The sequence below is a fragment of the Gymnodraco acuticeps genome, unplaced genomic scaffold (assembly GCF_902827175.1).
Source record: "Gymnodraco acuticeps unplaced genomic scaffold, fGymAcu1.1, whole genome shotgun sequence".
In the NCBI taxonomy this organism is placed as follows: Eukaryota; Metazoa; Chordata; class Actinopteri; order Perciformes; family Bathydraconidae; genus Gymnodraco; species Gymnodraco acuticeps.
The window spans coordinates 969,235-993,174 of NW_022990865.1; the positions used below are offsets into that span (position 1 = coordinate 969,235).

Sequence of the window (23,940 nt, forward strand, 5' to 3'; positions counted from 1 at the left end):
CAAACATGAAACAAAGGTTAAGACGGTCTTTTTTTCCCCCTTCAAAAACAAGTGTTCAGAGAAATAAAAAAAACCTCAATCATTATCATGTGTTTACAGTTTGTTAGTTTACTTCTGCAAATTGTAATGTTAATGACTATTATTTAAAGACTTTTGGGGCATTTCATGCCTTTATTAAATGTAGGCAGAGAGACAGGAAAGGTGGGGAAACAGAATAGTGGAATGACATGCAGGAAGTATGGAAAAACAGAGGATGAGAAATAGATCCTTTAAGACTTGAAAATCATCAGTGCCACAGATGATTTGAAGTATGCACACACCGTAAATGGTATACTTAGCACCTGCTTGGATCCAGCAACATAGTTTTGCGCCGCAGCTTGTGTTGTTGCTCAGGCGTGGCTCTGTCAGCATTGCTCTGCTTCTTCACCCCTTTTAATATAAATGGAAAGCATTAAATTAACCATTGATACAGACTGTCAAGATATACTGTCACTCAAAGTAAGTTGAAGAATTTGAAGGGTTAAAGAAAACAAACATTGGAACATACCAGGCACAGGTCCTGGCGGTGAAAGACAACACAAAAGTCAATAGGTGGGAGTTCAATGGAGAGGGTGCCACGCCCACAGAGGTTTATAAAAACCGAACAGCTGCGGTCACAGACGGGCAGAATTACATTTTACACGTGTGTTTTTGTCCAAGTGTGTTTGAAGCAAAGGCAATTATGATATACTTCTTTAGGTCAGATGTTTATAGTGATTTGTTTTAATACAATGAATATGTGTTTTATATTCTTAACTGCTGAAGGTCTTCCCAAATCCAAAAAAAGGTGTAGAATAACATGTATTTTGATATGAAAACTTGTCAAAGGGCAAAACATTTGCTGTGGTTTCAGACCTTGAATAAAAAAAACAAGAACATTAGCTAATAATAATGTTTTAACCCCGATTGTAAACCCAACGAGAACTTACTTAAATGAGTCTGGAAACTGTGGAGCACATTTTCTTCATCTTTTAAAACAGTTAACCACAGTCTAGTGATGTGCTCTTGTTCATTTCAGATTGTCTTTACTCGCCAATCAAGCGCAGATTCTTTGTGTTCTTCTTGTCTATAAGAGGAAGCAAGATATTAGTCTTATTTCTGTAATGATGTGTTGAACAGCAGATACAACTCCCTGTATTTAGCCTTAACTGTCAATAATGTACACAAGCTATTTAATATGTAATACTGCACACTTGAGCCAAATGTGTTAATCAATAATACAACTATTAATCATGTAACAGTTTTCATTATGATTTTATCCGTCAAGAAAAGCTAAATTAATTGCAAATAAAAAATGTATCCTTATCTAGTTTATTGCTGGCTAGCAGCTGCAACAGTACTTGTGCAGTACAATGAACTTGCAGAGACTGTAAGAGTTAAATAGGTGATGCAAGTACACTATTAACCTTTGAATTGTAGTGGGGTACAAGAACAAAGTAGCAAATTATTTTAATAAGGTAAAAGTCACTCAATGTTGTACTTAAGTACAGTGCATGATTACATATAGTGAATTACTTAACATCACTGCTTGATCGTAGCTGTTAATACAGGTCCCAAAGATTCATTTAGCATACTTAGAAAAGTATGCAAAAAAACACAACAGTGACAACAGATAACCCACAAGTACCACTACACCACAAGCACTGCAGCACAAGAGTTACATGTTTAATTAAAGGCTGAAGTTAAGCATTAATAACTGGCTGTTAGCATCCTTTGGTAACTAAACAGGAGTAGTCTAACAGCTAACTGCAGTTAGCTGCTATAAACAACATGACAAGCTTGGCACTTTAGCGCAACTCAAACGGTGTGTTATACTTTGAAAAAGAGTTAATTTGACACTTTGGGGAGACTGTTTAGGGAGAGATGAACTTAGCTAGCAGCGTTAGCCCGTTAGCGCAATGCTAACGGGCTAACCTATGGGGCTAACGCAACGATGCTAGCTGTTAGCCCGTTAGCACAATGCTAACGGGCTAAGACTGGATACGCTGCTAAGCTGTATCCTTTAATGTGTAAATAAATATCAGTTGTCACGCCAGTAAACAGTCTATGAACAAACTCAAACGGTGTGTTATATTTTTTTAAAGAGTTCATTTGACACTTTAAACTGAAACTTACCTAGCAGAAGTCAGAAGTCAGAGCAGAATAAATCTCCCGGGCTAGGTGTGACGCATCTGCTATTATTGATGCGTTCAAGGACACTCAGAAATGCTAAAGTTACCGATGAAGAGCGCTGGAAAAGAGACTAAATTAGAGTATTTTTTGTATTTATGTTATATATTTGTTTAATAATATAATTTGTTTAACTCCACAGTGTACAAATGTGAGTGGTCAGGATCCATTATGGAAAACACCGTCATGCATAAAGACTGACATGTAGAAACAGCCTTGGAAGTGTCAGTTGGAGTGATGACATCATTGTGTTCCATGACACGTGTTAGAGATCAAAGGTTTGCATTGTTCTGAATGAGAGATGAACCTCTTACATGTGAACGTTTTGTGGAAGAACCGTAACAGATATCTGTGAAATTTCAAAACGTGAAGCATGTCAAGGAAGTTGAGTATCTGAAGTGTAATTTGTGTGCACTTTCGGGTTAATAATGTGGCCTTTTTGGCAGTTTAACTAAAGGTGTGCGGCTGCTACAGTGAGGAAATATCTGCCTGAAATTACAATGGGCTTCAATGGAGGAATGTTGAACGTTTTTGTCACTTCATGCCCTCAAGAGGCATTTTGTTTAATATTTGTTCTTATTATTATTATCTTTTTCAACCTAGGAAAGGTTTTCCTACGTTTTCCATGAAAAAATATGTCTGAGGAGTGTAGGGTTTGGGAATTATGGCAAGTTTAAAATATTTTTGGGGGAGAATTTCAGGCACTGCTGCACCGTTTTGAGATCAAAGCACTCTAGAGTTAACGAGCTGCTCCATCCACTGTAATGTTAAAATCTGAAAAAGGCCTCTCTACCAAGCTCCAAACTAACATCAATATCTCAAAAAGATGAAAAGATATCAAATATATGTTTATACAAGTTGTATAGCTGAAGGTATTGTGATCATTTGAAAGTTGGAATGAAGTGTCTAGCTGAAAGTATGTGAAAGGAGTAGCATTTGGCGCAAAGTGTAGGAAAACAGGATTTGAAGGCATCTCCCATTGACTTCAATGTTAAAAAAAATAGTTTAAAAAGCTGAATATTTCAAAAAGTATAAAATATTTTGAAAAAGTTGAAGGTTTCCCATCGATTCCTGAACAGGCTGAATAGTTTAATATTTGAATGGTTTCTGTAGCTTAAAATAAGCAGAAGTTATGGAGAGCCAAAGTATTGGCTGAAATAAGGGGAAGAATAAAGATTTGAAGAACTATAGTGGAATGCTGTAAACAGCATTCGCACTAATGAGGAAGAACTGATGATTCAAATGTTGTAGTACAAGTAGTAATGTAGTTAGTGCATAAATGACTATTGCAACAAATGTGTTCATTTTCTTCATTATTAGTTGATTTTATTTGGACGAATGCTCCGGGCCAGTGGTTACAATGGTGGGGCCAGTGATAATACAATTGTACCCTTAATGTCTACCCCTGTTAGTTGTTATTTTGATAACGCTTGTTGCAGTGCTGCTGGGAGTTTTTATTTAGGTTTAGTTTTAGTGTTGCGTATTGTTTTTGTAAGATTGGGCTGACTGACTAAATTAGCTTAACGCACACTCAACCCCACTGCCATACACTTTATATAAAACGATTCTTACTATACAAAAATAATAATTAGAACTCCAGAAACATATTTCATCTTTATGGTTCCGTAGTGCACTTTGCAAGGGTACAGAGTTATATGCTCCTTCAGTCAGACCACGTTAGATTTTAAAACCATTTTCTCTGAATTAGTTGCAGGCTCAGGAGACTTGTGGTTGTCCACTCATCAGAAGGTTGAAGGTTCAATCTCTAGCCCTTGCTGTCAACAAGTCGTATAGAACACATTACACTGCTTAGTCGAATACTCGTTCTGATTGGTCAAGGACATTTCAGAGGTTTTTAAAACTCAACAACACACAGCTGCTAAGCAAAAATAATGAACGTTGCAGAGGAGGGAGAAAGGAAAGAGGTTGAAACACAGAGAGTGTTGAACGTCACATAAGTCACCAGAAGAAGACAGACAGGAAGTAAACATGGGCCGTTTATCAATGTCGAGTAAAGCTGCTGCAGAGCCACTATTTCAAGTATACTACGTCATCGAGTGGCGCCGAATGCTGGGCATTTAAACAGTCCTTCGGCTATATATATTAGGGCTGTCAAGTTAACGCGTTAATAACGCGTTAACGCAAAAAAAAATTAACGCCACTAATTATTTTAACGCGATTAACGCATTTGTATTTTTTTTCCTCGGCCGCCCCGTAGTTTCAGAGCGCATCGAGTTTAAAATACCATCGACAAGCTGATGCTGACAGCCCCGCTCCTGCCGCCCGCTTGTGGCAGACCACACTTCCACGCTCACCGGCAGGCACCGACTGGCCATCTGGAGGACCGGGAGGGTGTGTGTATGTGTGGCCCGAGCGAGCGAGAGAGAGACCTTACGTGTATTGTTGTTGTTAGCATCTGGTGCTAGCTAGCTGCGCTAATGGATATAAGGAGCTGTTTAAATGAAAACAGAGGAGCGACATTTCGCCGAGCACTTGACTTTATGCAGGAAGCCAGACAGTGGGACATTGCACGAAAAGTCAGCACACTCAGCACGGATAGTGCGCAACATGATTGCAGCGTCCAGGCAGCTCCCGTTCGAGCATATGCCTTGAGTTGCACATAGCTCCAACGATCCATCACACACGCACGCACGCACGCACGCACGCACGCACGCACGCACGCACGCACGCACGCACGCACGCACGCACGTACGCACGCACGATTAATCGCGATTAACTATTTTAATCGACTGACAGCCCTAATATATATATATATACAGTGGGGCAAAAAAGTTTTTAGTCAGCCACCAATTGTGCAAGTTCTCCCATTTAAAAAGATGAGAGGCCTGTAATTTTCATCCTAGGTACACTTCAACTATGAGAGACAGAATGGGGGGAAATAATCCAGGAAATCACATTGTAGGATTTTTAATGAATTAATTGGTAAATTCCTCGGTAAAATAAGTATTTGGTCACCTACAAACAAACAAGATTTCTGGCTCTCACAGACCTGTAACTTCTTCTTTAAGAGCCTCCTCTGTCCTCCATTTGTTAACTGTATTAATGGCACCTGTTTGAACTCGTTATCAGTATAAAAGACAACCTCAAACAGTCACACTCCAAACTCCACTATGGCCAAGACCAAAGAGCTGTCAAAGGACACCAGAAACTAAAGTGTAGACCTGCACCAGGCTGGGAAGACTGAATCTGCAATAGGTAAGCAGCTTGGTGTGAAGAAATCAACTGTGGGAGCAATTATTAGAAAATGGAAGACATACAAGACCACTGATAATCTCCCTCGATCTGGGGCTCCACGCAAGATCTCACCCCGTGGGGTCAAAATGATCACAAGAACGGTGAGTAAAAATCCCAGAACCACACGGGGGGACCTAGTCAATGACCTGCAGAGAGCTGGGACCAAAGTAACAAAGGCTACCATCAGTAACACACTACGCCGCCAGGGACTCAAATCCTGCAGTGCCAGACGTGTCTCCCTGCTTAAGCCAGTACATGTCCAGGCCCGTCTGAAGTTTGCTAGAGAGCATTTAGATGATCCAGAAGAGGATTGGGAGAATGTCATATGGTCAGATGAAACCAAAATAGAACTTTTTGGTAAAAACTCAACTAGACGTGTTTGGAGGAGAAAGAATGCTGACTTGTATCCAAAGAACACCTACTGTGAAACATGGGGGTGGAAACATCATGCTTTGGGGCTGTTTTTCTGCAAAGGGACCAGGACGACTGATCCGTGTAAAGGAAAGAATGAATGGGGCCATGTATCGTGAGATTTTGAGTGACAACCTCCTTCCATCAGCAAGGGCATTGAAGATGAAACGTGGCTGGGTCTTTCAGCATGACAATGATCCCAAACACACCGCCCGGGCAACGAAGGAGTGGCTTCGTAAGAAGCATTTCAAGGTCCTGGAGTGGCCTAGACAGTCTCCAGATCTCAACCCCATAGAAAATCTTTGGAGGGAGTTGAAAGTCCGTGTTGCCCAGCGACAGCCCCAAAACATCACTGCTCTAGAGGAGATCTGCATGGAGGAATGGGCCAAAATACCAGCAACAGTGTGTGAAAACCTTGTGAAGACTTACAGAAAACGTTTGACCTCTGTCATTGCCAACAAAGGGTATATAACAAAGTATTGAGATGAACTTTTGTTATTGACCAAATACTTATTTTCCACCATAATTTGCAAATACATTCTTTAAAAATGTGATTTCCTGGATTCTTTCCCCCCATTCTGTCTCTCATAGTTGAAGTGTACCTAGGATGAAAATTACAGGCCCCTCTCATCTTTTTAAGTGGGAGAACTTGCACAATTGGTGGCTGACTAAATACTTTTTTACACAACTAAATAAATGAATAAATATGAGCACACATTGTCTCACAAGCAAAAAAAACCTCAACCATATCCAAATCTGTATCAATCAAAGATTTCGAGCAAGGAACACCAACATGTTTGCATTGTCGGGCAAATGCATCTTTGATTGCAAACTGCAAACTGTCGGGAAGGTGGGGGCTCTCCATCTCCAGCTGCCGTGTTTGCTCCCAGCTGGGAAAACAGAATGGGGTGGTTGTGTTTCAGGTGCAGTTTAAGGTTGGTCGTATTGCTAGCTTTTGTTGCTAGCTCGTTAAAACAAATGTGACACCGCCCGGCTCATTCAAGTCCGTAGGTTCGCCTCATTGATTTGGCTTAAATCTAAAATATTCCCACACCGGAGATGGAGTTAGGTTTTGCAACCAATTCCATTTCACTTCAAATTCCCCTTGAGTAAGTCACACGTTGTTTCCTGCTTGTCTCTATATTATTCATTTGGCTGCTACACTGCTACACGCTGAGTGTCCTGACCTGGCTGTGTGTGAGCGCCGCCCCTCACAGCGCGCCTGGCCAGCAGCCACAGCGCACCTGGCTAAAATGCTGGTCACTTCCTTATGTAAACAAACACGCATGTAAACGGCAATTTATCGAGCTCAGAAAAGTTATCGAGTTCATATTTATTTATCGTACGATAAGTCAATTAATTGCTTATCGCGACAGGCCTAGACCCAAGCAACACCCCTGTCTGGACCTTTAACTGAACATGTGAAGTTGCTTCTTTTGAATGTGTGCTGTTAATAATGTATTTTCTAGAGAGTATGGCTGTCCTTTTACAGTTTACATTTTCAAGTGATATAAATGTGCAGCCCTGCTCTGAGACTGTGCCTGATGTTGTCCACCCCACCTAATAATGTCTAGACCCGCCCCTGGTTTTGGTCAAATCAAGAAAATTAAGTTGATAATTTATTAAGGCACACAAAATGTTTGGCCCTAATCCTCTTCCATAGTCATCTTTATTGATTTGCAAAAGGTTCTCGGAATAGTTTAATTCAAACCAAATATATTAAACTGCCAGCAACCCCAGCTATAAACCTTACGGTCCTATGGCATTTACCATATCCCCTTCACCCTGTTCACATCAATGTGACATATTTACTTTGAAACCCAGAGGATGTTATAAATAACCGAGCAATAATCAGCTGGTGACTCATCGCTAACAGTGAGGTAGGAACAACAGAGAGGGTGTGACATCACAGCCTCCTCAGCTCAGGGAACTATGGAAACGGCTCATCCCACTCACCGACAACTGCACGTAGCCTGCTGCATCACTAACACTCTCACCTCAGAACTCACTCTTATTATTACTCTAAATATTCCAGCTTTAGGCTATACGGTTGTGGTTTCAATTTAAAAATAAATAAAAGGACCTGAACAAAATACTTATGCGAGTGTGTTTTTTCTTCCAATTTGTTCAAATTAATAATTGTTTGGATTTTCAAAGACACCGTTATGGATACACCCCGATGTGTCACGCCTAAACTAATGGCTTAAATAGGAAGCCTGAGGTTGGAGATGTGGACCTAGCAGCTAGCTGTAGATACATGTAAACACACCGCTGTGAGCTTCCTGCTCAGATGAAAACGAGCTGTATTTATCTGGGAACTCCCAACGTTAGCTAATAAACACATTGTACACAAGCTAACGTTAGCTTCCGCAATCTATTGCGCTGCTGTGTTTTGACAGGTTTCGACAGATCGAGTCTGAGCTTTGATAGCTTTAATCGAACTTGTTGTAAGTGTACTGAAAGCTTGCAACCCAGCTCGACGGAAAATGTTTAAGAGATAAGCTTTAAAGATAAAAAAAAATGTACCTGTTCGCTGAGTCTGGAAGTATTTCAATCGCCTGACAGACAGGAGATGAATGTCTGCTTTGCAAGGAGTCCGCATCCAACCACACTTCCGCTTTCAGAATAAAAGCTCGTTCACCTAAAAACGTAACATTCACAGAATATGCAATCACACGACACACACCGACACACCGACACACACACACACACACACACAAAACGTATATGATCCCATCCCTCAAATGGCGATTAAAAACAAACAAAACGTTTTTTTTAACGTGAGGCTTTTATTCTGGAAATATGACAGGAAGTCTCAAATTCTCGATCCGGCTACTGGTGGATCTGGAGTCAAAATGCACATCTTGAATCGCTACACTAGTACGAGTGAGTACGAGTTGTTTTTGTCTTCGTGTCTGCGGCATTCTGAAAGCATGTGAACCCACAGCTACAGGTTAGTGGCGCTATCGTGTTAACAGCTAAATTATCGTGCCTGTCTGCATACGCATAACGTTACAGCAACCTTTCCAAATCCAAAAGAGGTAGGTTTGCGCGTGGCAAATGTGCACGCCCAAATTAGGTAATCAGAGGAAATGGAACCACAGTAATTGCAGGTATAAACCATCACTTTTTGCATTTTTCACAAAAATTGGTCATACAATGTTCAGTCACTTTAGTGCTTGGTATGAGAAGTTCAGGGTCTGGTTTCCAGTTGCAGCAGGTGCATTTTTTGAAGATGTTTATCTTCCCTGCCAACAGACCTTCGTGTGCTTCTCTCCTCTCCGCGATACCTTGATAAACTCGTGATCTGCTGTCCACTTGGCTTACACATTGTCCCACCGCTTGGTGGGCTTCTTCTGCTCGGGGGTCCTATTCATCGCGGAATTTCCATATCAAAACCTGTAGCTGTGTGCAGGGCCGGCCCTGACCAATTTGCTGCCCTAGGCAAGATTTTAGCTGGTGCCCCCCCCACCACCACATGCAGACACTCACTTTGACTCGCGCATGCATGCACGTGCACGGTTGTGGCATGACCACCAAAACAGAAAGAAATGGACACAAGATGTGTGTAAATGTATTTAGTATCCTATCCAGTTGAACATGATTTAAGTGGGGGGTGGACCTAACATCCTCTGGGTAATATTGAAGTTGAAAGCATCAATCTGGTGCACTTTGAGAGCAACATTAAGAGATCTATGGATACATCTCTCAACACCCATATGAAACAGAACTGTAAACAGATTTTATTTGTCTTTATGGATATTTTACTCTTTTTTTCACTCCCCTTTTAAACTGTATTCTTGTTTATTAATAACAACTTTTTTGTACTGTCGTATATTATTTTATACCTGTTTTTCATCTATTCTCTTATTTTGTTATAACTATAATGATCATATAAAGGTGTACCTTTACCTCCCTGAGCTGAGGTTATCAGAGCCGCTCAGTCTTTCAGGAGAGAGCTTTCTAAAGCTCTCTCCTCCCCCCCCCCCCCCCCCCCCCCCCCCCCCCCGCGCCCGCTTACACAGTAAATTCCAATGTTAATAAAAGCACACCGAAGCTGTATACGTTTTTTGGGAGTTTGATTTATTTTAAATTAACACAAATCACGTGATGAACAAATCCAATTTCATTTGAAGCCAAAGTCGAGTCCATTGTCTATGGTGCGCCAAGGGGCATTTTTATTTTTGTAATAATAAATATTAATAAAATGCTTTTAGTGCTCATGGTGCTGCTGGAGCACCCTGCTCTCCTGCCGAAGCACCCGGCCGAGCACAGTCTCTTCTACTTCCTGGAGTGTTCATAGGCCAGGCCAGGCCCCCACGAAGAGCGCCAGGCTTCTTGCACATTTTGTAGTGGTAATACAGGTGCATTTCAACTAACGTGTCTAGCACGTTGTGTCTTGAAACCCAAAAATAATTGTTTGTTTCCCCGTTGACTTACATTAGGAAAGACTGCCTTGTAAATCTTGAATATCCATTAATTATGCCCTAGCCACACGGTGACGAAACGGGCCGTATCCGCTACAGTTCTCTATCTTATAGACCAGGGGTCGGCAACCCCTGGCACGCGTGCGGGACCGTAACCAGTGGCACACTAGGAATAAGTGTGCAAAATATTTAAATTGTATTTTCGGATCCTGAACGAGACCGCCGGCAGAGCGCGTCTCCCCCTGCAGAAGGAAGCCATGCACACAACGCAGCGCAGAAGTATAACTTCTAGGCCCCGCTCTCTTTAACTCTAGTCGACTTTCTGCTGCTTTCCTCCATGGTGAAACGATCAGGGAGGAACTACCATTGCAGTACCCATAAGGAGCTGTACATTGCCGCAGTTTTTGCGTGGCTGTGTCTTTAGTTGAAAGCCCAGTGGCAATCTGCTCATCTGTCATCGAAAATAATATGCTACACAGGGGCGGATTGGCCAACTGTGTGTTCTGGAGAATCACAGTACGTCCGGCCGTCAGCTAACCGAGCCGGTCGCCCAGCGGCCGTTGACGGCCGGGCTCAGTTCGCTGACGGCCAGCACCACCCTTTATTTATTTAACTGTGTTTAAACTGCATCATGTAAGTTGCTCTGACAGGCGACAGAGGTCCACAGCTTCCCCGCAGCGAGGCTCCCCCCGCCCTCCAGTTGACAGTTCACGAGCGCCCCCGCCCCCCCGTTAACAGTTCACGAACGTCGGCACACTAATAAAACATTTTTTTTAATTGGCACTTCATATCAAAAACGTTGTCGACCCCTGTTATAGACGGTTCGGCCACACGAGGCCGACAGGGAAATGCGGATAACAATAACGGGTCCCAAGGTGGGTAGATCTGCGGACGCAACGCTCTGGGGGGCCAAACGGCTCCGTGATTACGCCCTATACGATCATTTCCTGATAACGAAAATACTGACGGGCTGTCAGGAGAGGGGGAAGAAAAGAGAGACTCCGTGTATTATTCTTATATTATTATATAGAGTCGTTATTAATTTGTTTTAAAGCTCAATAAATAACAAAGAAGACAATTGACCGGCACTTTTATAATTTTGTCCGGAAGATTTCAACTTTATTTAAACATGTTGACCGCCGGAAAAAAATTCTAACAGAAACTGCCACACGGTTCCCTCGTCCCTTGATCGAGGCGGAGAGGTGGGTGTTTTTCATCTGCTAGTGGACTACCGAGGAGATTTACAGCCAGGGGCGCCGTAAGGGGGTGAAAAGTTAGGACGATTCTCAGGGCCTGTGACTGACAGAATTGTAGAACATAAAGAAAAAATGTTTAAGTAACCTTTCATCAATCATCAATAATTAACATTAATATAACATTATTGATAATGTACTCACTAAACTTACGATTCATTTCACTTTTTTTGTTCGAAAAGTTAATTATCCAAAGCATCGAACACCCCCCTCTATTTACATGTAATGGTTTGGTCCTGTCTCCAAACGCTGTGCGTTCAAAAAAGAAAAGAAAGGAGAGAAAGACAAGAGAGTTTTGCTCTGATTTAGCACCACCATCAGGCCTTTTTATTTCCATTTCCGTTTTGTTGTCCATTTACACTTTAATACCCGCTTATTTTGTAGTTGGTATGTATATTTAATTAGAAAATCTGCTGCTTATGTTATATGTTAGAAATGATAATATTGGTGTTAATGTTCACTTTATTTTAATTTAAGAGGTCATGTATATTTAAGTTATACTTATTTAGATTTATGAATGTTCCATTCAAAAATGTTATTAAAAAGGCATGTACACCATAAAAGATGACTATTGAGGTCTATTGTCAGGAATGTTAGTGTTATATCAAATAGTGAATTATAGGGATGCTCCGATCGCCGATCCGATCGAGTGGGCGGGGCCTAAATGGAAGATTTAAACATCACTTTAAATCTTCCATTTAAAGTGATGTTTAAAACTCAGTTAATGGGGCTCATTCACTGGAGCTTCCACAAACAACAATCAACTTAATTATTACATTCAAATGATGTACATTATTCAAGTTTACATTCACTTTGGATAATAACACGAGAGAAATGAGCGGAAGCGCTCTCTTTTCCTGTCTCCCTCTCTCTCTCCCCCCTCTCTCCCCCTCTCTCCCTCTCTCTCCCTCTCCTGACAGCCTGTCAGTATCTCATGCAGCTCACTGATCCAGTAATGAGTGACCCGACAGTGAAGAATATATATATTTATAATGACTAGTTTAGCTTGTTCCAGAGGTAGATAAAATAGCTAAGTGTGTTAGGTCTAATTCTTGTGTGTTTCGCTCCGCTTACCGGTCCGGCGGGCGGAGCTGCAGGATTTCTGCTTCACACACGTTGCATACCGCTATTTTACTGTCTTTTTCGGACACCTTAAAATAATGCCAGACCGGTGAAGCCATTTTGGCGAGCTTGTTTTGCCACACACAGAGAAAAGTGTCATGTATTTTACGTCATGCGATCGGCTCTCGCGATCGGCATGTTTAGTAGTGCTGGGGGGAAACGATTATTTTGAAAACGATTAATCGGGCGATTATTTGATCGATTAGTCGACTAATCTAACGATTATTTTTCTGTTGTTCAATTCATAAAAAACGTAATGTAAAAAAAACGTAATGTAAAAAAAATTGTTTTCACAATACTGTGTCTCAGGGGATCTTAATATTTAAGAACCTATTAATGTGTTATACCAGATTAACGGAAATAATCTCAGCTAACTGACGATACAAACCATGTTTACCAAAACAAAACACAAGTCTCATAAGAAGCATCTAAATGACCCCTGAGCGAAAAATGCTAACGGACATTGGCACAGAACTCAAGATAAAAGTACCCTTATTACTTATCGTAGCTGCACATACAATATATCCGATTAAAGCTGAGACTCCACAGATTATGTAGGTATATAGTATCATCACTGAGTGATCCGGACTCGCGACAGGGGAAGCAAATACAGTCATCACAACACGTACCTTCACAGAGCTTCTCGGGAGATCGTCTCACCACCGTAATCTGATCAAAAGACGTGTTCAATGGCAATAAAATGAGAAAAAATGCGGCTGAATCGGTTAATCCATAGGTTTTTAACGTCTATGTATAAAAAAATGATTGAATTTATAATCCATAATTCCATTTTATGTAAAAATCGGAGAGCAAATGCTAGCTGCTAATGGTAGCCACCACAGCTAGCTGCTGCTTCTGCTAGGCTATGCAGCAGTCTCAGTGAGATATAAATATATAAATATCTTTGCGTTTTGGACTAACTTTAAAATATTCCCATGCTTTTGAAGACCTAGGGCGAGATGTTTTCGTTTGGGGGCTTCGTGCGCAATCCTGTGAGGAGGAGGTGGTAGCCGTTTCAGTCTCCATTGTGTTTGAAGTGCGATTGCGAACTGCTTGTTGCTTTGGGTGACCCACGTGTGTGTAGCGACGCGTCGACGCGGAAATATGTCGTCGACGATATTTTGAAGTCGACGCGTCACTACAGCACTAATGTTTAGAGAGCACCGATCGATCGGTAGAGAGTGAGTATCGGCCGATCTCGATCGGTGACTGATCGATCGGAGCATCCCTAGTGAATTATACTGCAGCAGAATGTTGCAGTAGAATTTGCAGTCTGCACAGTGTTATATTTTCACAGCTCAGTGTCAGTAAATATAGTGCAGTTAGTATTGGACTACAAGATAGATGCAAGCCTGTACAGGTAGAGTTATTTCAAGCATAAATGAGTCGATTGGGTTCTGGAGGTGTGGTTACAGCAATTGTGCTTGGTTTGCGTGGCCTGTGCCTGGTGGTGGGGCCCAATGTGATATATTTTCATGGGGCCCAAAATCCCTGGCGGCGCCCCTGTTTACAGAAGGAGCACACGCTTGCCTCGGGAGGGTGAAAAAGAGCCAGAGCCCTGCCTTTCCCCACCTCTGCTGCTAAATCCACCGCGGAGAATAAACAGAAGGGCAACCATGCTCGGGAAGTCTTCTTCGCTGCTTTTGGTGTATTTTGTGGCTAAAGTACACTTACAGGCCCGGCATATGTACTTCAGCGTCTCCAGCGGGTCGAGCGGTCTCGTGTGGAAGGACACGTTTCTGATTCCTGAAGACTTTTTTGATATTGAATTCGGTTCATTTTCGTGTGGCCAGGGCCTAAGGCTTGGTGATAAACTCTATTTGATAACTCAACAAATACATTTCTTTCGTTTGATATGAAAATAATAATATAAATGATACCCATTTAGTTCATTTTCGTATTTTCGTAAAGTTAAAGGTGTTGTCAGATGACAGAGCTCCAATCATTTACATCACAGAGGGGACAAAAGACTTGACAAACAACACTATGGCAAATGGTTTTGTGTAGGAATGTTGAGGATTTAAACCCAATGCAATATTAATAGGTAATGATATACATCTATTGACATTTACATCCCTCACAGGAAAGTTCCTTTCTCCACTCTGTTGTGTTTACACACATTACACACACAGGGGAGGATATACATGCACAAACACAGAGGATATACATGCACACACACAACCACATGCAAAGCAGAGAGGCTGCCAGTTATCCGGCGCCAAGGGAGCAGTTTCGAGGTTAGGTGCCTTGCTCAAGGGCACCTCGGCAGTGGCCTAGGAGGTGAACAGGCACCTCTCCAGCTACCAGCTCACTCAATATATATTTTTTATTTTGATCCGATTGGGATGGGAACCGCCGTCCCCTACAGACTGAGCCACTGCCGCCTTTTATGGGTGCTTTTAATGTGGAAAAACTAAATCTATGGTATTATTCGTAGATATTACACTCCATTTGGCAATCATATCAATGCTTTAAAGACTGTAAAAGCTGTTTTTATATGGTTATAAGATTATTTTTTTTTTTTTTATAAAACCTTTATTTATCCAGATAAATCCCATTGAGATCATTGAACTCTTTTACAAGGGAGACCTGCTCAAGTAGGTTCCACATGAAACATAAAAACATTAACAGAACAACAAAAGGACATCTTACATCATCATCACAGGGATTACAATTTACATAACTATCCACATGTACAGGTACCAACAGCTTCCGATTGAGTAGCATCCAACCGAGCTTTAAAAACATTTAGTGGCACCAGATTGCTCAGTTTCCATTTCAGTTGCAGACTATTCCAAGACAGTGGCGCTGCACATCTAAAAGCTGTCTTCCCTAAGACAGTCCTAGCAGTTGGCACATTTAATAAAACTACAGCATTCGATCTCAGGCAGTAGCCACTTACAATTCGCCGTGAGATCAGGGAGCAGATATAGGATGGAAGTTTCCCTAACATGGCTTTGTAAATAAAAATGTACCAGTGACTGAGCCTCCGTACGGTTAGTGAAAGCAAACCAGCCCTTGCATACAGGGTACAGTGATGCGTTAATGCTTTACAGTTTGTCACAAATCTTAGCGCGCTGTGATACGCAGCATCTAACTTGATCAGGCAATTGGCAGGTGCATTCATATAAATCAAATCACCATAGTCCAGCACAGGTAAAAAGGTCACAGTGACTAGCCTTTTCCTGGCCTCAAGCGAGAAACAGGACTTATTTCTGTAAAAGAAACCTAGCCTAACCCTCCAACACATTCTCACTCCCTAAGCATCCAGGAGCGACGTTTGGTCAGTGTCCGTGGCGTCCAGTTGTGACGCTCCTAGGTTCCTTCAGCGTCATAAAGGGACGCAAATAGCTTTCAACTGATTGCAATGTATTCCCATCTGCGGCGGGATTTGACGCTCATGGAAGCACGGCATTCGTTTGTGTCGGCTGCCCTTAAAGGCAATGTGAGCGTCCATTCCCATTGGATAACGGAGAATTGTACACCCGGAAGTAAGTATTCCTCTTACTGTCGATTGATTTTACAGTGATATCTGCACTACTCATCGACTAAAAAACACCAGATTATCCTTGTGAATTACACAACATTGATTGGTTTAAATTGTGTGCAATGCTTTTGTATTTTTCCCCTTCGATTCGGAGAAACAAATGTTTTTTCTGAGTAAAGGATGGCAGAAGACACTACACTACCCAGAATCCCCAGCTATCGTTTGGACTACACCATGTGCTCTGTTTGACAAACCCCGTGATAGTCCTCAAGCTCTGTGATTGGAGAGTGTGCTCCGAGGGTTACGCCGATTCTCGAACAGCACTTGAAATGGGATGGAACCATGGCAGACTGTCCAAAACTGGATTTGAACGGGTCCACCGCGTCATCATTTAGTATAATCACACAAATTCTGTGTTTTATATTTAACAATTCTGTGTTCTTTATTTATTGATTGTTCAATACCTGACAAGGCCGGAGATGAAATATCTACATACATCTTATAAGAGTATAATACATTATGTATAATATCAGTTAAAATAAGTGCTTCAACATAGTTAACATTGCTGGAGGTATGCACAAATATTGATAGATGTCTTGTAATGCACTATTGAGGAACCTGCGACCCAAGTTTTTCATTCAATGCATAACTACACCATAGTTGTGTAGGCCTATATGATATGTCAATAAACCTTAGAAAATCTTGAAATCTTGAAAGGGATGTGCAAAATAGTCATTATATACAGTCTTTAATTAACTATTAGTAGAGAATAACGAGTAATGAATATACTTTATAGGGATCCTATTAATATCTAATAATAAAAATAATGAAATTCAATAACATGCTTTAACCACTAGGTGTCCCTTTATATCAGCTCTGCACCTTTATGGTGTAAATACAGCCTATCTACCAATTGGATCAAATATAAAAGTCAGCCGAATTAGTGTTGATACTGCATGGAGACGTATTGTATGAAAATAAATGTAAGATGTTGTTTAATGGCTAATATATTTATGATCCACGTCACGTTTTCAGTTCCTCATGTTTGTCTAGAAGTCTTCTCATCAGGGCTCTATAAATACAGAACTACAGCAGATATGTAATATGTAATGCAGCCGAACCGTGTATTACAATGCCGTTATGTGATGACTTCCAAAGAGAAAAGCAAGCACACTCGGAATAAAGTATTATTTTATTTTTAAAAAATGTTTTCGGTCTGTTTCCAGTATTTGTTAATGACGATGTGCTGTGAGATGTGAGACTGAAATTGCACAGGGGAAAATAACGTATCTTTAGATGCGGATTTTGTTAAACTAATACGTTTGCGCTGTGGATCAACACTATACATTGACGGGGAAGGGGGTAGCAATAAATATAACACCATTAAACAGTTACACAACATAACAGAAATAATATCGATAGCAGCGTCCCTAGCAACCACCTTGGTAACAATGAAAACGTCGCGATTTCCTGAAGTAATCTTCGTAATAACTAGCAAACTAAAGATCATGTACATCCACTGCACACATAATCTGAAATAACAACTCATATTTCTCGCATCAAATGACATCAAAACGCATTTTAATGGCCAAACTAACTTTAAAATTGGCATTTTCCACCGAGAATAAAACGAAGTTCGGCCATGTTTTCTTTTTCTGCAGGGAGAAATGTGAAGATCACGTGACATAGACGCCTGCCATTGGAATGAATGGTGAAAAAAAACGGGGTTTGTCAAACAGAGCACATGGTGTAGTCCAAACGATAGCTGGGGATTCTGGGTAGTGTAGTGTCTTCTGCCATCCTTTACTCAGAAAAAATATTTGTTTCTCCGAATCGAAGGGGAAAAATACAAAAGCATTGCACACAATTTAAACCAATCAATGTTGTGTAATTAACAAGGATAATCTGGTGTTTTTTAGTCAATGAGTAGTGCAGATATCACTGTAAAATCAATCGACAGTAAGAGGAATACTTACTTCCGGGTGTACAATTCTCCGTTATCCAATGGGAATGGACGCTCACATTGCCTTTAAGGGCAGCCGACACAAACGAATGCCGTGCTTCCATGAGCGTCAAATCCCGCCGCAGATGGGAATACATTGCAATCAGTTGAAAGCTATTTGCGTCCCTTTATGACGCTGAAGGAGCCTAGGAGCGTCACAACTGGACGCCACGGACACTGACCAAACGTCGCTCCTGGACGCTTAGGAAGTGAGAGTGTGTTGAACCCTCAGCTTTTTAAGCAGGTTATTGACATGAAGTTTAAAAGTGAGACAATCATCAAGCCAGATACCAAGGTATTTGTAACAGGCAACAACTTCAAGTTTTGTTCCTTGTGTAGTTACAATATCTAAAACATGCTCTGGTGTCTTTTTAGCTTTAGAAAAGAGCATTACCTTGGTTTTCTCAACATTTAAAAGAAGCTTTATTTCAGAGAGCTGAGTCTGAATAATGTTAAAAACAGATTGTAATTTAACACCAGCCTCCTTAATGAAGGGACCTGCACAGTACATCACGGTATCATCCGCATAAAAATGAAAAGTAGCTTCATCCACATTTTCACCTAAACTGTTGATGTAGATGGAGAATAAAAGTGGACCTAAAACTGAACCTTGTGGAACACCATTAGCAATATTTAACCACTCAGAAGACAGCCCATCAAAGTGAACACATTGGGACCTTTCAGAGAGGTAGTTTTCAAACCACCCTACTGCATGGCTGGACATGCCTATACTGGCTAGCCTCTGCTTTAAAATGCGATGATCGACGGTATCAAACGCTTTGGACAGGTCAATAAATAGAGCTGCACAGCTCTGCTTATTATCTCAAATACTCGCCACATCATTCACCACTTTCATTGTCGCAGTGATGGTGCTGTGTTGCTTTCTGAAGCCTGACTGATGTTTAGACAGGATGTCATTTGTACATAAAAACACCTTTACCTGCTCACTGACTAGGCGTTCGAGCACTTTTTTATACACATATTGTGTGTATTGGTAGTAGGCTGATTATGATTGTTCATTGGAAAGACATTAGAACCCTGGTATATTTTAATGCAAATAACTTGTATGAAAACTGTCTTGGTCTATGTTCCTATCATTTATTCTGAATACATGTCTCCTGTTATTTTGTTACTCTATTGTACACTTAATGTTACTTATAATAGAGTAATTGTTATCTTATCTGAAGATGTTTTGTCTCAGTGCTCTAAAACTGTTAACTGATTAACGGTTTTGAGCTGTAGCTATTATATCATGCTCTCCCTACTTTGTTTTCTATTTCAGATACAAGGCACTATGGGTCGCAGTGGCAGTTTGATCTCCGAAGGTGTTCCAGTAGTGGCAGTGTGTCTAGCTGCCTTGCTCCTCAGCAATGCAATGATCTACCTGTATCTGGACTCTTTGTATCAGACTGATGAACAGCTGGTTTCATCTCATGTAGGCCACGTGCCTCAGCATTTTAAAATCACAAATATGAAAAATATCACACCTTGGCTCCAGTGTTCACAGATAGATGCCGAAGTACGCAAGCTAAAGCTGATTGGCCAAGGAACTGTTAAAAAGGTAGGTAGTCTATTAAAGGCAACATTGGCTTTTGTGTTAACTGAATTAAAGGAGGGAAATGCAATTGGCCTCAAGTCATGTCAATTCCCCATTCAGTTCTAATGCAGGATTTACCAGCCAAATCAGATTTACAAGAAATTCAGATGCTATTTTCATTGTCAACTAGATGTTGACAACATATTAAAAAGGGGTGAATTGAACTGCAAAGCTCCCATACAGATTAAATACTAGAACCTTGAATTTCACATACCAAACAAACTGGAGCAATGACTTCTTCAACACTTAATCAATTAATGTGTCCTATGTTATCAATCAAGAGACAACTCATTTTATATTTTTTTATAAATTAATTTTAAATCCTCTGTTTGGTATGAGTTGTAGCTCTGTTGTTGCTGTTGTCACCAACAACTAGTGTTGTCAGTGTTCTTAGAAGTCGTTGGCTATAACAATTACTGTTTTATTCTAGCTGATGTATTATCTCCTAATGAATACAGACAGGCTGTCTACAGTTGTCAGGGCTTTTTACAATGATATAGAGCCAGTGGGAGGGGGGGATGATACGTGTGTGGCATGTGTAGAACGAGAAAGAAGTTGAGCGAGCGTAGAAAGTGTCTGGAAGTTACCGGGAGTAGCAGCAGTATGACAAATTCACAAATATAACGGCCTCCCAAGAACATCGAATGTTGGATTTCATTTACCGATCCTGCAGACACCCGCTCCATGGGGCGGAAGTCCTGCAGCATGTATCCCCCCTGCAGCAGCAGCGCCTTACAGAGGAGAGGAGATGCCCCCCTCCTGCTGAGAAGGCCCTGTCACCATAGGTCCGGAGATTGGTTCTGATGGGCTGCAGTAGGTTAGCTTTAGCAGACCTGAGGCGACTGGTAAGGGTGTGTCATTGGAGGTAGGGGGGGGGGCAAGGTTGTTGAGGGCTTTGAAAGTGAATAGTAAGATTTTAAAGTCAATGCAGTGTTTGATGGGGAGCCAGTGGAGGTCCTGGAGGCTAGGGGTGATGTGGTCAGAGCGTCGGGTGGAGGTGAGCATATGGGCAGCTGAGTTTTGGAAATACTGACGTTTTTTGTGAATGTATGCAGGAGAACCATAAAGAATGCTGTTGCGATAATCCAGTCGGGGTGTGTCATCGGTATAAAAGTGGAACTCGAGTTGGTTTTATCTAATAATTTTTCCAATTGGAGGATGTAGGTGATGAACAGAAGTTGACCAAGTACAGAAACCTGAGGGACGCCATGATTGACTGGGGCTGTGGGGGATTTGAAGTTGTTGATGGAGATGAATTGATGTTTGTCAAGGAGATAGGATTTAAACCAGGAGAGGAACCATTGTTGTGTGCATTGAAAACTGATCTGGATTAATCGATTGCATTCTATTTTGTAAGTGGTCCACTTACCAGGGCATGTTTTTGTCATTTGAAGCAGAACAGGTTACCTTGCAGAGCTATTGGGGAGTATTGATCATGCTTATCTCATAAATGCACTCTTAACAATGTACAAGTTGCATTCATCAATTGGAAATTTGTAATTTGCACTAAGTTTGTATTCTTTACTGGAAGAACACAAACCTGTCCCTCAGGTAATGTCCTATGTTGTCAATGTTTCCTCTGCTCAGCCCTCACTCCTCATTACCGACCTAATCGTCCACTTTTCTTCCCCCAGGTCTATTTGGCAGAATGGAGGGGTCAAAAGGTAGCTTTGTCCAAACTGTCCTCTCTGGATTACCTGGAGGATTTCCTCCATGGATTGTCTATGCTACAGCTCCTGCAGGGCCCTCGGGTGGTGCAGCTGGTGGGTTTTTGCCTTGAAGACCACACCCAGGTCACGGAGCACCATCCACATGGCCCGCTCCTTAATTTGGAAGGTATTCTTGAACAACGGCAGCACCAGCAACACAATACATGGCAGGCCCGGCTGAGGTTGGCTATAGACTACGTCCTCATCCTGCATTACCTCCACAACAGCCCAGCTGGGCGGCGGGTCATGTGTGACTCCAACAGCCTGGAAAAAACCTTGTCCCAGTTTCTGCTGACAAGTGACTTTCACCTGGTGGTGAACGATCTCGATGCGCTGCCTGAGGTGGACACACCCAAAGGCCTTGGGGTAAAATGTGGTCATCGGGAGCTCACTGGGGACTTTGTTGCCCCAGAGCAGCTGTGGCCCTTCAGAAACGCAGGAACACCATTTTCAGACGGTCTAATGCCTGAGTACGATGAGAGAACAGACATCTGGAAGATCCCTGACGTGACATGGTTCCTGATGGGAAGGGTACCTGGGGGGGATGTAGTCCATTTCCATCTCTTTCAGATCCACCAGGAGTGTAAGAGGGAAGACCCCAGGCTCAGGCCTTCAGCTTTGGATGTGTCCAAGGTATACCAATCAGTGTACAGCAGCATGGTGCAAGACAGTGCTGGCTTTAGAGACATGCTGTAGAATGTGTGAGTACATTTCTGACTCGCTTAAAAAAACCTGAACGTTAAATAAAAGCTACAGTTTCACAATGAGGTGTAGTATAATGTAGTGCTTACTGAAACTGCTCTCTTCCCGAGGATTCCCTCAATTTATCCAGATAGCTCAGAGGGACTAATGCTGCGTTCACACCGGACGCGATGCGATGTTTGGGGGCGGCGTGATTACATGTAAAGTCAATGCAGAGACGTGGACAGACGCGTTTTTTCAACTCGAGCGTCAAATTCACGTGACGCGTTCTCGCGGAAGCCAATCAGCGGTGAGGATCTCAGCCTGCCGTCACTGACGTTCAACCAGAAAACATCAGCCGTTAGCTGTTAGCAGTTAGCTCACAGAGATCACAGCTCCTCATATCTGTTCAGAAACTAGACAAAAGTTAAACAAGTACAAACCACAGACTGTCTGTCATGGTGAATACAGTCGCTGGTTTATTTATATAGGCCGTTGTTATGAGTGTGGAATGAGCATATACAACGTTAGCTTAGCCTGGTCGACCCGACCTTCATTCAGAAAACAAACATTCTAAAAGGTTTTTCGCCTGCCGTCTTGTCTGTAGACTTGTCAAAGCATTAATTCATGGTTTTTACTAACCGGTATCAGTATGTTGTTACTTCGGCATCATTTATAAACGTGTATTACAATTTAATCATGGTAAAATATGTTCATTTTGTTTTAGTTGTAGCTCCTGAGCCAGCGCGTCTAGTTTGAATGATGCGAGTAAACACAGCTGGCAGCCGCGGTGAAACTCGAGCGATTAGAGCGAAGCGAATATTCGCATCGTGTCCGGTGTGAACGCACCATTAGACTAGAGCGATGCGATAGGAGCGATTAGAGCGAAGCGAATATTCGCATCGCGTCCGGTGTGAACGCAGCATTAGACCTTTATGCAAACGGGTGTATGAACTTGTTAAATGAAACTTTAACATGTATTGTTTGTCATGGTTGCTAAAAAAATGTAATAATAGTAAAGATGCACCATCAAAGTTTTGAACTACCGAACAGGAAAACTCAATTTAAAGTGTACTACTAATGTGCTTTATAAAACTTCTCCTGCTTCTCTGTTTACCCCTCCCATTGCTCTTCTCCTGCTACACATGTCCTGTGCTCATGCCAAGGATACCTCAGAGTAGAAAAACAGCTGTCAGTAAGATCTGAGCTTCATATGAGCCAAGAACACAGCATTCCCAAAGAGAGGCTAACCAGGGGACATTGCAAAGAGGACGCTGACAGCACACATACAGACAGGACAGAGCCGCCCGGAGCAACAACATGACCGTGTAAAACATTGTGTGGGATAATTTCCTATTTCATAGATACAATGTAATATGACGTAGTTTGAATCCAGCTGCACAAAGAGCATAACCCTCGGAGATACATGTGCTTTTACGGTACTTGAGCTTGGAGTGATTCAAAATGACGGACTCATTATAGCAAGAATTTATTATGTATTAAATACATTTTATTGAATATATGATGTCACAAAATCAGTCCCAAAATGTTTTACTGTCCCTAGAACAGGGGTGTCAAACTCAATTTCATCGCGGGCAACATTAGCATTATGGTTGCACTCAAAGGGCCGGTTGTAACTATATAAATATATAAAATAAGGTATTATATTACATTATTGCCTCTGAATTGGATTATTATCAGATAGGGTAATAACTTCATAATTAACTATGTCTGAAAGCAGAAGTCTGGGGCAAATAATTGCAAGTCTCTTAAGTGTGCATGTCACAA

General features: G+C 41.6%; 2 protein-coding genes across 8 annotated transcripts in view; one reads left to right on the forward strand and one right to left on the reverse strand.

Moving 5' to 3' along the window:
* pam (peptidylglycine alpha-amidating monooxygenase) overlaps positions 1-8,485 on the reverse strand; it is a 208,794-nt gene extending 200,309 nt beyond the window's left edge. For 2 of the 6 annotated variants that reach the window (XM_034233276.1, XM_034233268.1), the window contains exon 1: positions 8,401-8,485. In XM_034233276.1, coding sequence (XP_034089167.1) covers positions 8,401-8,476 — 76 coding nt within the window. In that variant the 5' untranslated portion in view covers positions 8,477-8,485. Of the gene's footprint in view, positions 1-320; positions 482-547; positions 2,530-8,400 lie in introns of those variants that run through there. The other 4 variants (XM_034233271.1, XM_034233270.1, XM_034233272.1 and 1 more) reach the window with 4 other exon arrangements.
* Positions 8,486-8,700: 215 nt separating this feature from the next.
* Positions 8,701-22,179, forward strand: pomk (protein O-mannose kinase). 2 transcript variants are annotated; one of them, XM_034233266.1, is made up of 3 exons: positions 8,701-8,760; positions 19,448-19,726; positions 21,397-22,179. In XM_034233266.1, exons 2-3 carry the CDS (start codon positions 19,460-19,462, stop codon positions 22,165-22,167), a joined length of 1,038 nt encoding a protein of 345 aa, XP_034089157.1. In that variant the 5' UTR covers positions 8,701-8,760; positions 19,448-19,459; the 3' UTR covers positions 22,168-22,179. The 2 variants fall into 2 exon arrangements, with proteins under 2 accessions (XP_034089157.1, XP_034089156.1); XM_034233265.1 differs by having other exon boundaries at positions 8,706-8,827.
* Positions 22,180-23,940: the final 1,761 nt, after the last annotated feature.

What these genes read in the sequence shown, in the direction of transcription:
- pomk (XM_034233266.1), top strand. Translation starts at nt 19,460, where the DNA reads ATGGGTCGCAGTGGCAGTTTGATCTCCGAAGGTGTTCCAGTAGTGGCA. An exon ending in GCCAAGGAACTGTTAAAAAG is followed by an intron (nt 19,727 to 21,396) that starts GTAGGTAGTCTA and finishes TTCTTCCCCCAG; the next exon opens with GTCTATTTGGCAGAATGGAG.